This window comes from Gymnoscopelus braueri (genome assembly GCF_963280865.1).
Source record: "Gymnoscopelus braueri genome assembly, chromosome: 22".
NCBI classification, from domain to species: Eukaryota; Metazoa; Chordata; class Actinopteri; order Myctophiformes; family Myctophidae; genus Gymnoscopelus; species Gymnoscopelus braueri.
In genome coordinates, this window is record NC_137624.1 from 43,860,480 (window position 1) to 43,874,650 (window position 14,171).

Consider the following 14,171-nt stretch of genomic DNA (forward strand, 5'->3'; position numbering starts at 1 on the left):
GGAGTGCTCCATTTTCAACAAAATGCCTCAAATCATGAACACAGCATGCAATTTCGGTGAAATTTTGCACGCGTATTTCCACTATGCCGAGGAAGAAATGCCACTTGAAATTTTCAAATCAGCCTCATGGTGGCGCTATAACAGGCCGATTCATGTTTTTACCTATAACTGCACCGATCTGTGTAAAACTTTGTATGCACACTCCCTAGAGGTCAAGGAAAAACCTTTGCCCTGCATTTTTCCCATCTGCCTTTTATAGCGCCACCAGGAGGCCGACTTATGTAAAACACATTTTTTTATATTACTCCTTCCGATTTTATCCAAATTTCACGCAAATCGGTACACATGATCTCCATAGTCATGTGATCAAGTCGGTTTTATTTTTCATATTCCATCCTCATTGGCTAAGATTGACATCTAAAGTTTGCAGTAGTGGCTTGTTTTGAACAAAATTCCGCAAATCATGAACGCACCGTCCGATTGCGGTCAAACTTTGCACGCACATTCACACTATGTTGAGGAACAAATGCCATCCTTTTAACATTGGCCTGTTATAGCACCACCAGCAGGTCTAATTTATCAAAAATAAATGTTGCACAAAATGCCTCAAACCATGAATGCAGTGTCCGATTGCCGTGCAAGGCCTAAGAACAAATGGTACCCTTTAAACATTGGCCTATTATAGCGCCACCAGGAGGCCACAATAACCTACCTGACCTGGCGGAGACCTCTAGTTTGTCCATGAATTTGGTTCTCAAGTCAATATTGTGTAGTGTGAACGTTTGGTTGATTTATTGATTTTATTGCAGTTTGTATGTTGCTGTACGTCTCTAAAACCTAAACCTACCAGTATGCAGAACAACCTGTGTCGTCTTTGGGACTAGAGGGAGTGACACCATGTTGTGGGCTTATTTTAATGATTATATTCTAATGTTGCGTGAAGCCCCCGGTCACACTGTTACAATGTGAATTGTTTTAATATTGTGTTGTAAGAGTCCTCACTAACTTTATACTGTTCTCCTTTTAGGCCTGGTGCTGGGGACCCAAGGTGGGAACAGCTGATGGCCGCTCCACCCCTTTTTACTTTTGCTGCTAATTCATTTTTGTTTGGTTCTATGCGTGCTGTGGTTTATCGGGGTGCCGCTGCCCTGGACGGTCAGTAGCCTATGAGAGAGAGAGAGAGAGAGAGAGAGAGAGAGAGAGAGAGAGAGAGAGAGAGAGAGAGAGAGAGAGAGAGAGAGAGAGAGAGAGAGAGAGAGAGAGAGAGAGAGAGAGAGAGAGAGAGAGAGAGAGAGAGAGAGAGAATTATTAGACAATCACCCAATTAGACATCAATGTGAAGACAATCACCCAATTAGACATCAATGTGAAGGATAGGAGAGAGAGAAGAGAGACAGATAAGAGGCCCATCACACAGTGCCATTGTTATTTATGAATAAAATGTGACAGATTTACTTACCATACGTTTCATTCTCAAACGTAACTTCAAATCTAACATTCATCCCACATGGCCGTAGGATGAACTCATACATCAAATCGTTCACACAACAGACACAGGAGATAGGCTCCTGTAACCCCATCGGCCACATGGCTCGGCAAGGCTTATTGGGTTATTTCAGGTCATGTCCGGTAGCATTTCCTGCTAACTGAAGTGTGGTGGCAATATTGAGAACAGGAAACTATTGAAAACCACATTTCTGTTCCTCACATGACTCATAACGCCACACAGCCTCTACAGAGACTTTCACTGCATCAACCCGTTGATCATTCTGTCTCGTCGGGAGGCAGAATGAACACCACCTCGTGTCAGGTTAGCCTCGGCTTTCCACATCAGTTCTTACCTGTTGTTTACATTGCAGTATTAATCGTTGGTCTGATTGCAAACGGCTGGGGTTTGAAATCCTTGTTCCACAACTGGAAGAAACTGGGGAACATCAACATTTTCGTCTTCAACCTGGGAATAGCGGATGTGTTGTATTTGCTCACACTCCCGTTTCTGGTGGTCTACAATGCTTTGGGGAACGATTGGATCTTTGGAGACGTGCTCTGCAAGATAACAAGATTCTGCTTCAACTTGAACCTGTACGGCAGCATCGGTTTCCTCACTTGCATAAGTGTTTATCGTTACCTGGCTGTTGTCCATCCAATGAGAGTCATGGGAAGAATTACTCAGACCCACTCTGTGATTATAACTGTAATGGTCTGGGTCTTGGTGTGTGTTCAGATTGTTCCAGACATGATGTTCTTCACTAAAACATCTATTACAAACGAAAAAAGGAAATGTTATCAAACTACTTCTAAAGATCAGGTCTCAGACTACCTGACGTACAGTCTTGGACGAACACTGACCGGCTTCTGCATCCCGTTACTCATCATACTGGGCTGCTATGGACACGTGATCGTAGTTCTCTGCACCAGGCCTAACATCGACAAGGTGCTGAAACAGAGATGCCTCAGACTGCTGTTCATTTTGATCGTGCTTTTCTCGGTGTGCTACATCCCCTATCACGTGCTTATGAACCTCAACATGAAGGCAAGGATTTTGGAGAAAGAAAGTCTGTGTCGGGAGTGGTTTGATGGAGTCTACATCGCTCATCAGACGAGTCGTGGACTTGTGTGTCTGAACAGTGCCATCAACCCCCTGATTTACCTCCACGTGAACGAAGGGCTCCACCATCGGCTCAGGCAACTGAGACTCTTCAGGCGGGTCCGGCTCTGTCGGGGTGTCGAGGACGCACCCGTCACCCCAACCCGGGAAATTCTTCTCACCACGGGTCTTGAAGTTGAACACTTACAGTGACTATTACTTCTCTGATGTTTCTGCTGTCTGTGTTTTTGTAATATACTGTGCGTTAAGTGAGAACAGTTTAGCAAAAGTAAAAGAAAAAAAATCTTTATTTTATTTTTTATTATTTGGAGCTTGGTAGATTATCTACATACAGTGTATATAGCATGTCAAATTAAAGCTTGGGAATGTGCTTTTGTGACACATTTGTGTATTTTGTTACTGGGACGATACTTGCTGTGTTTTTGGTGTGTAGAGAGCATCGTATGCAACCCCCTTAACATGAAGAGCCATGTTTTTATTTCCTTGATAGTCAGTGTGCCATATCAACATTAAGTTGATTATGACACCACATCAAAATAGAATATCTCCAACTGATTGTTCATAAATATAACAACCTTTTTTTTTCATCTCCCGGACTCCCTCCCCAGTCAGAGTTTGAATGGATGTAGAATTATTTGCAGGATGTCATTTGTACATAGATGTGAGGGGACTTAATTGCATTTAAAAATGTATATATTTGACTTTAAACCAAACATCCTCTCTCTCACACTTATGCCAGTGTGCCAGTGAGTACCCTCCCCTGTGCCAATGTTGGCACCTGTGCCTAAGGTTGCCTTATGGCATAGTCTAATACTGTACTGTACATAATGCTACCAGTTCAAGTACAGGAGTGAGAAAGTCATGAAAACTCTAGCAATTATTATATGACTATACAGGGTGTACTGTAATGTTTCATGTGGTTATCAGGCTATGAATTTTAGCTGTAACTTTTTAGCTAGAGACCCAAAAGAGACATTTTATGTCTCCCCAGGACCCAAGGGAGTGAAAATAGCCGATCTACAAGCTCACAACGCGTTGGTGATCAACGCGTTGTAGATCAGCTATTTTCACTTCACAAATTTTATTTATTAAATTATTTTAAAAAATGATACAATTTGTTTGTAATTTATGGGGAAAAAAAGTATTTAAAAAAATATTTTGAAAAAATAATATTTTTTTAAAATAAACAAAAAGGGGGGAGGGGGGAGATATTTACTCGCGACCCACACAAATGGGTCTGTGACCCGCAAATGGGTCCTGACCCACTGTTTGGGGAACAGTGATCTAAATATCTGAGAGACTGAGAAAAGAGAAGTATAACCCATAGTTATGCTTCACTGTATTTGCTGACACATTTCTGTCGGGTATGGCACAACCATTATGCTCACACTCACACATTGCATTGTGGCAAGCTGTTAACACTGGGCCCAAATAAAAATGATATACTTGGTTTGCCGTCTTATTTTTTTAAGAGAGATTTTCAAGAGAGATGATGTAACTTATTAGGCTACTCTCTGCAAACGATAACTGGTCTGCAACAGGTCTTAGAATAGATCACTAGAAACATACTTTCATACTGTGTAGACTCTAGTAGCAACCTATACATTTTCCAGGTCTTTTGTCTAATTTAGAAATGTTTAGTTAAAGTTGTTAGTAGCCTAGATGTATAGTTTAAAAACATCTACCAATATTTAGCATTGATTGATGATACTCATTATTTTATTCATTCCTTTTACGAATATAATTGATCGTAGCCCTGCATATGCATGGTATTGTAAGCTATTGGAATGTGATAAATCGGGTTGTTTTGTGCAAAGGCAATGCCAGACATAAGGGTTTTAGGGACTTTTTTCAAATTGAACTTGTATTGTCTGCAGTAAGCAAAGAGTGTGTGTGTCTCTAAACCGTTTAGAGTGCAGCTGACACACTAACACGTTTCAGTTGGGTGTGTATGGCTCAACCACAGCACTTCCTGCTGATGGTGATGAAAACCTGTTGTCATACCGTGTGACTTCTTCAATGAACCCATTAAAGGAGTAGTTCACCCAAAATATTGCTTATTTTCTATCGACTGCACACCGCATGAAGCCTTGAATTCTTTGAGATTTTTTTTGTTTTTGTAGCATTCCTGAGCCAATAATTTGATGACCGGGTGTATTTCCGGTACGAGACACAAAGAGTCTACTTTGAGTCTCCTACCGGATACATTGGCATCTTTCCGCCGTTCATCAAATTATTGGCTTAGGAATGCGACAAAAACAAAAATAAATCCATGAATTGAAGGCCTCATGGGGTGTGTAATTGATAGTAAAATAAGTATGTTTTTGGGTGAACTATTCCTTTAAGACAGGGAACGAATGTGTCATTTTTAGATTTCTTTGGCAATTCAAAAATAGTCGATATACAAGCTCATATAGCGCGGCACCGAGTGCCACACTATATGAGCTTGTAGATCTGCAATTTTTCAAAAAGCGTGAAAATGTGTGCAAATCTTTGAATATGTGTATTTTTTTTAAAGCGAACATTTGTAACTCAAATATATTCAAACTAAGGATTTGCACATATTTTAACGATTCCCCCCCCAAAGAAATTGCAGATATTACAAGCTCATAGTGCAGCACTCGGTGCCGCGCTATGAGCTTGTAGATCGTTCCCAGTCTTAATGGGTTAAACAAAAGTTATTTATAATATAATGTTTCAACTGGTGGCATCTATTTTTATATATATTTTTTTTTCTAAATACCATTTTAGTCACGAGTGTCTGCGCCTCGACAAAATGACACGGGTATCGGAGATGTACCGGAAATGTATTTAATTAATGTATTTTAAAGTTTAAAAGCATCATTTTGGGGTTCCTTGGCACAAAGAAAGTTTGAGAACCACTGGTTTAGAAGACATCATTGTGTAGAATTGGCCGCAGGTCTTAATGGGTTAAATAGTGCCAGCAGTCTAGCCACGCTACAGCGATAACATCGTCTAGTCTTATCAATACAAGTTTCAAACAAACTGCAAACTAGACATCCTCCACAAACTAGATCACAACTCATCATACTGGGCTGCTATGGACACGTGATCGTAGTTCTCCGCACCAGGCCTAACATCGACAAGGTGCTGAAACAGAGATGCCTCAGACTGCTGTTCATTTTGATCGTGCTTTTCTCGGTGTGTTACATCCCCTATCACGTGCTCAAGAACCTCAACCTGAAGGCAAGGATTTTGACAAAGGAACGTCTGTGTCAGGAGTGGTTTGATGGAGTCTACATCGCTCATCAGACGAGTCGTGGACTTGTGTGTCTGAACAGTGCCATCAACCCCCTGATTTACCTCCACGTGAACGAAGGGCTCAACCATCGTCTCAGGCAACTGAGACTCTTCAGGCGGGTCCGGCTCTGTCGAGGACGCACCCATCACCCCAACCCGGGAAATTGTTCTCACCGCGGGTCTGGAAGTTGAACACTTACATTGACCATTTGAATTCTCTGATGTTTTTTTTGTATTTAACCCATTAAGACCTGAGGCCGATTCTACAAATGTCTTCTAAATCCTACAGTTTTCTGAAAAACGTATGTTGCTATATCAGTGGTTGTCAAGCTTTATGATGTCAAGGACCCCCAAAATGATATATATTTGGCTGCCGACCCCCATTTTAAAATAGTTTGTTCCAGGGACCCCCCAGAAGCAAAGATTTGAGTTAAAATTGTTCGCTGTAAAAAAAAAACACATATTCAAAGAATTTGCAAAGATTTCCACAATTTTTCAAAAATAGCAGATCGACAAGCTCACTGTGCGGCACGAAGTGAAGCGCTGTGAGCTTGTATATCTGCTATTTTTGAATAGCCAGCGGTAAAATCTAAAATGATACAGATGCCTTCCCAGTTTTAATGGGTTAAGTAGCAAAATGATAGATGCAATGTCTTTCTTTTTAGAATATAGAGCAAAGATGTTGTGAGAATCACATGATCTATACATATCTGAGACCAGAGAGGACCCATAGATATGCTACTGTATTCACTGGTGTTGCTGTTTAGTCAGTGGTGGTGGTACTCAAGTACTGTACTTAAGTACCTTTTCGAGGTATTTGTAATTTACTTGAGCATTTTCAATTTTCAATACTTATACTTCTTCTCCACTACATCTCAGAGGCAAATATTGTACTTTGACGCCATTACAATTATGTTATTTAACTTTAGTTACTAGTTACTTTGTAGATTTAGATTATTACAAAACGTACATTAACCACTTCAGCCCTATATACATTTGGCCATTTGAAAATAGCCGATCTACAAGTTCATACTTGTAGATGGGACATTCTGCATAATGAGTACTTTCTACTTTTGGTACTTTAAGTACATTTTGATAACAATACGTTTGTACTTTTACTCAAATAAATGTTGAATACAGGACTTTTACTTCTACATTGTGGTATTGATACTTGTACTTAAGTAAATGAATTGAGTACTGACACATTAACCCATTTCAGTTGGGTGTATGACTCAACCACAGCACATCCTGCTGATGGTGATGAAAACATGTTCTCACACTGTGTAACCTTTTCAATGAAACAAAAGTGATTTTTAATATAATCTTTCAACTGGTATATTTTTCACAATAATTGTTCCACATAAATATGTATTTTTTTTTTTGACAGCTTCTCTAAATACCATTTTAGTCACGGAAATGTATTTAATTCATGTATGTTAAAGTTTAAACATAATATGTTTCAAATGTCATCAAGTAGAATATGGAGCAAAGACGCTTGAGAATAAAAGGGATTAAATCTTTGAGAGAAATATAGCTTTGACCCATAACTGTAGTTATTTACACCTACTGTACTCTCACTTTCAGATTACTATGGTGAAATTAACCTTCAATGTTTCAGAAATCTTTCATGTTTTCTAGTTGTTGATTAAAATGCTGAGCCTCTCACCCGTCACAATACAGGAAACTGAAACTAATGCCAGCTCACTTGCAGTGGTGTAAAGTAACTAAGTACATTTACTTACTTACAGTAAGTATACATTTGAGGTATTTTTACTTTAGTGGAGCATTGCCAATTTTCAATACTTTTACTTCTACTCCGCTACATCTCTGAGGACAATATTGTACTTTTACTTTTACTAGTTACTTTGCAGATATAAATTATTATTATAAAACATACATTAACCACTTTAGCCCTATTGTATACATAGGCTATTTGAAAATAGCAGATATACAGACTCACAACGTGTCGCATCGCGGCGGGTTGTGAGCTTGTAGATCGGCTATTTTCAAACATTTTAGTACTTTTAGTTTTGTATATTTACTTGAACTTTATGTATATTAAGTATATGTTTTTTAGGTGGTATTGATACTTGCACTCAAGTAAAAACAAAATTAGTACTTTTTCCACCACTGCTTACTTGTCTTCAGACACTTCTTTGCATCATTATTATTAAAAAATGATGCTACAGCCACTTAAACCATATATATGTTGTTGAACAGGGGTCCCCAAGGGATATATACTTGGACCCTGCCTTTATTCCCTCTACAGCAAATCTACAAGCTCACAACGTGTTGTGCAGCAATGCCGTTTTGAGCTTGTAGATCTGTTATTTTCTCTGAATGTTTGCCTATTATGACATGGCCAGAAGGTTGAGATGCTGCTGTGGTTTACACTTGAACAAAATGCTGATTAACTTTGTTTTCTTTGAGTTATTTTATTGACCAGATCCAAAACGATATGTAATAATAAACAATGTTATAAAATAATATAAATGTACAATATTTACAACATATATTTACAATATGAATCTCTGAGGTATAGAGTCTATAAGCCATTATGGAGGAGAAACGCCATGTGCACGACAGACAAGCTTCAAGTACTGCAGCCTCTCAAGCAGCTGCTGCTTGTCTGCCTCCAGCGCCTTGAGACGGCTCTCCAGAGCCTTCACAAAGACCTTCTTCTTCTGTCGGGAGTTTCTGGCAGCTTCCTTGTTGACCTCCAGGCGGAGCTTCCTCTTCTGCTTGGCGTCCATGACAGGCTGCTGCTGGCCCCGCCCTCTCTTCTTCAGCATGATGGCCTTCTGAGGAAGACGTGAGCCAGGGCTAGTGGCGGTGGCCATCATGTTCCCCTGAGAAAGGAGTGAGGAGCGAGGGCTCTGTGCGTTGGCCATCTGAGGAAGGTGCTGAGTAGTGGTGGTGGTGTCCATCATCGTTGTCCCCTGACGGAGGCTTGACCCGGGGCAAAGCAGTTCATATAACGCAGACATGCCTTCATCGACGTCGTCTTCTTCTCCTGCCGTGGCAGCTGGCGGAGTCATGTCACACCCTCTGGTGGTCACCTGAGGAACACTGGAGCCGGGGCTGTGTGCGGTGGACATCATTGTCGTCCCCTGATGAGGAGGGCCGGAGTCTGGGTAAAACAGCAGGTCATAATATGAGGCAGACACAGACAGGTCTTCATGGTGTCCTGAGCCAGCCTGCAGAGTCCTGATGTCACTACAGGGTTGCAGGTCATAATACTGCAAGGCAGCAGCATCATCCTGCTCCTCCATGGTGGTGTAAGTAGGACATACAGGTGACGACATGGATGGACCTGTGGTGGCATCAAGGACATGACGAGGTGTGGGAGCGATGAGCATCTTCACTGATGTTTCAGACGATGCTGCTGCTGCTATAGTGAGCTTTGAATAAAGCCTTAAAGTGTAACAGAATGGTAGTCTCTGAATCTCCTCCCTTTGGACTGTCCTGGACAAAGATAAAGTGTGACTGGCATCTTGAATTTGACTTTCACCTTTTTATGGGGAGGAACTGGCCAATCACAGCACAAGGCTCCTTCCATCAACAGCCCAGAGCCATCGTCCCATCGGGCAAACGAACCGTTGCCAGGGCAACGCTGGAGCGGACGCTCGTGCAGAGATCAACAAAAGGCTAACGCCTTTAATGGTGAAGCACTGCCATCTGCTGGTGGATTTATCTACTGTTTTCTTTCCCATGTGAACAAACCGTTTGGATCAATAATACTTCAAAACCAAAAGGATTCAATGAGACGTCGTCGTACCGTACGACGGTGTAGCTCGGTGTTGCTTGCTGACAAAAGACAGCTAGTTGGATCTGCATCTGATCTGCAGTGGTGGGCAAAGTACTCAAATGTTTTACTTAAGTAAAAGTATCATTGTCTGTAATAGCCTTCAATACTCTGTTACAAGTAAAAGTCTGAAATTCAACATTTACTTGAGTAAAAGTACAAAAGTATTGGTATCAAAATGTACTTAAAGTACCAAAAGTAAAAGTACTCGTTATGCAGAATGTCCCATTTCACAAGTTATCATTATGTCTAAAATGTATTTAAAAAATGAAAAAATGAAAATAGCAGATTTACAAGCTCACAATGATGCGACGCGTTGTGAGCTTTTTTCAAATAGCCAAAGTTTAAATAGGGCTGAAGTGGTTAATCTATGTTTTGTAATAATTATCAAAATCTACAAAGTAACTAGTAACTAAAGTTTTCAAATAATTGTAATGGAGTAAAACGTTCAATATTTGTCTCTGAGATGTAGTAGAGTAGAAGTAAAAGTACAGAAAATTGGAAATACTCTAGTAAAGTAAACATACCTCAACATTGTATATTAAGTACAGTAACTTAACGCTGAACTCTATGGTCATGTCTCTCTGCCTGCCCGTCCCTGACCACCAGGGGGCACTGCACTGCAAAGTACATGACAAACTACAGTACAGATCGGCTATTTGGTTATTATTCGGCTAAAGTGGTTAATCAATGTATGTTTTATAATAATATAATTTATATATGCAAAGTAACTAGTAAATAAAGTTTTCAAATAATTGTAGTGGAGTAAAAAGTACAATAATTGTCTCTGAAATGTAGTGGAGTAGAAGTAAAAGTACAGAATATTGGAAATACTCCAGTAAAGTAAAAAATATCTCAAAACTGTACTTAAGTACAGTACTTGAGTAGAGTACATGTACTCAGTTACTTTCCACCACTGCCAGTAGGCAATACACGCACACTAAGATCTTAACGTTACGCCTCTCTGGTAACCATGGTAACGGGAACCTGTCAACATGGAGGAATGACGGGGATGCTCCTTTTAAACGGAATGAACATTTATATTTCCACAACGTGTTTTTCAGACTGACTTAAGTTATCAAAGTGTTTTAAAGAGAGTTTTCCAAGTGTTTAATAATAAAGACTGAGCTGAAACGCTGTTTGAAGCTTTTAAAACCAGACACACGTTTTGCTAGCCCTGATCGATGAGTCATGGATGATCTTCAAAATAGTGTTTGGACTTTCTCCCCTTTGGTCTATTTATCTACATAAACGTACATATTTCAAATATCAAGTACTTAACTTATGGCCACGGATATTACAATTATATACGTTCCCTCAGAAGTGCCCGTATGTTCCGTATTGTTCAATAAAAAGTATTTTAATGTGATTGGTGCCATTGTCTCTGTATTTTCTCCATGTGCTTTCCACTACGTGACCCTATCGGTTGGGAGGTGTATTGCACTCTGATACATTATAACTCTATGAGAAAATGACCACCAATTGAATTATAATTCTTTTTATTGAACAATACGGAAAATACGAGTACTTTTGAGGGCCCTGACACAATTTTAACATCCGTGGCCATAGGGTCAGAACTTTATATTTGAAATTTGAACTTTTATTTAGATGTAGGACCAAAAAAGGAAAAAGTGCAAACACTATTTTGAAGATCATCCAGGACGGTCATGACAGATGACCGTCTTGTGATCCAAGGCTAAAGTTTGAACAGCTGATCATGATGTGTCACGGACCGGGACGTATCACGCTGACGTCACCATGACGTGGTGGTGGTGTTTGCTCTCTAAAAGGCAGAGAGCCACAGGTGTCAGGTCAGAGTGATTATTGCCATCATCATCATCACACCTCTCAAAGAGGATACAGCACTAGCCTACTTTTCATACTGATTTGATAGACTTTCCATCTGTTGTTTATCTTGCATCACCTGCTCTCTCTAACTGTAAGCAAAAGCACAATCTGATCATATATTAACGCTGGACATGATGGAAAACACGTCCAAAGACAAATGGCTGCCGGTTTACCCAGATAACACCGCGGCCACCGACAAGGTTCATAATATAGACGACAGTCTAACGAGCCTCGACTGGCTGCAGACATTCAGTATTATTCCCAGTCTGGAGCCAGAGAGGCGGAATGGGGTCAGTCCCAGTCCCAGTCCCCGCCCACCTCTTGTTTTGCACCCTCACAGCAGCACCTGTCTCAGCTTCCGACAGGGCAGCACCCACTCTCCATCCAGCCCCTATGGACTAAGCGGGGACGGGTACTACCCGTACATTCCCCTGCAGCCCGGTCTGCCGACGGGTACCGATTACAGCAAGACCGACCCCAGACTCAAACCTCTGTATACCTACGCCTCACTCATCAGCATGGCCATACAGGCCAGCAAACAGCCCAAAGTCGGCGTCTCCTACATCTATGACTGGATCTTGCACAATTTCAGTTATTACAAACACACAGAGTTCAACTGGCAGATGTCGATTCGTTACACCCTGTCGAATAACAAGTGTTTTTTGAAGGTGCGCAGGGGGGAGAAAGACAAAGGCAAAGGAGGCTACTGGCGGATCAACCCCCAGCACGCCCACATGTTTGTCAACGGCATCTACAACAGCAGGAAGAAGTCAGAAAGCTACCTGAATTACAAATACAACATCGGCCTCACACAGAACGGGCTGCCGCAGGACCGCGACACTGTGGCGCACGGCCAACATACCGCCGCGGTTCAAGGCCGTGACACCGCGGTTCAAGGCCGTGACACCGCGGTTCAAGGCCGTGACGCCACGCTACAAGGCCATGGGGAGGCTCATGGCACAGACATCCTGCAGGCGTCCATGACGTCCATCTTCGACAATGTCCCCGACGTGGGGAACTGCAACGAATTCGAGGAACTGTTTGAGGAGCTGGTTTCCACCTACTGCGAGAAGGAGGCGTCCGTGGAGCTGGGGCAGGGTGTGGTGGAAGAAGGGGTCGCACTACGGAACCTGACTTCCGGTCAGCACCACCACCACCAGTCCTATGGTTACACAGAACTGTCTGGTGCGACTCTGGGGTACCACATCACAACGGGAGGCCTCTGTGTGTCCCAGCAACAGCATCCACCCCAGGATCTGTTACCAAACGATCACCACCCACTGTACCACCAACTCCAGGACGCTTCCACGCCGTTCCCGCCACAGCCCAAGGAGGTGGCGGCGTACCCCTGGAGGGAGCAGTTCATCCCACTGACGTTGGATCAGGACTTCGGCCCGTTCATGAACATGTTACAATCGAATGTATACTTTGCATGACCTCTCCTCCTTAAGGTTGATTGATTGATTGATTGAATTCTTTATTAGTCAGAAGAAATGTAAACAGCATGTGGTAGAGTCAGACATTGTGGCTATAAGGATAACACAAAAATGTCCTGGGGACTTGTTTCCATTGTGGTCCCATGTATTCAATTAATCAACATAGCATAAAAAATTAACACACTAGTGCATGTCATCAACAAATACAAAACACTTTATATGTACAAAGGAGAAAAAGAATAAACGGCGGCAGTGAATGACCCCTCCTTTCTATGGGAATTTACCTACCTATTTTTTAGGCCAATTTAGAAAGAAACCTGGTTGCAGACTGATTTTACCATGAGCATCAAATCATCTGTCTACCAGCATAGCATACATATGATGAAATACTGCATTCATCTCATTGAACCTGCAGTTTGTCATTAGATCATGAATTCATTTGATCGTCACAGAGCTGCCTTCGGAGATTCCAGATTTTGGTTGTTTAATCTAGTATATATTAGGTTTTTTTAGTCGTTGTTGTAATAGACCAATTATTTGTTAACCGACATTGAGACTGGACGCACAGGTGATTGTTTCATGCAATCAATTCCCAACATATTGTTTCGGGGTGCGCTGGTTTCAGTTCATTTAAACTCCTCTTGTGTGTTGGCTAGTGAGGCGCGTCCTATAGTGAGACCTGACGGAATGGGTTTCATTTGGGTGCCGGCTGGTTCTTATCAGTGTGACGTCGTCTGTTAAGGGGTCTATTGTCCTTCCTACTATGCTATGGTAACTTGTGATGAAACCACTGATATTATTACAACAGTGTTTAGGTGGGTTGGATGGGAGGGTTAGAATATATGTATGTTCTGTTTGTAATGTTTGCATTGTAAAAATAACTTTATTTTTTACAATGGTGATTGTAATCTTGTACAAAGAGAGGACGTTTTCGGACTTTGACCAAAACGTCACATTTCAATTAATGCCCAGCAAATGTACGACAGTGTGCAGCTAATCACTTGTCTCAGCTACCACATAATTAACTAAATGTTGGTTTCAAATTCATAGCTTTTAGTTTTAACAAGGTGAGCACTCTCTACCCTACCAGATGGTCACCTTTTTGGATCCGACTGAGGACAAGGGATTTACAGGTACTACTGCTATCACAATCACAATTTATCAAACTAGAGCACTGGTTAGGTATGCATTAGGCCACGGACCCCACCCATAA

General features: G+C 41.4%; 1 protein-coding gene across 1 annotated transcript; it reads left to right on the forward strand.

Moving 5' to 3' along the window:
- Window positions 1-1,789: 1,789 nt before the first annotated feature.
- On the forward strand, window positions 1,790-3,780 carry LOC308078443 (P2Y purinoceptor 1-like; the record flags this gene model as incomplete). Its single annotated transcript, XM_080419606.1, has 1 exon — window positions 1,790-3,780. One exon carries the CDS (start codon window positions 1,790-1,792, stop codon window positions 2,798-2,800), a length of 1,011 nt encoding a protein of 336 aa, XP_080275732.1. The 3' UTR covers window positions 2,801-3,780.
- Window positions 3,781-14,171: the final 10,391 nt, after the last annotated feature.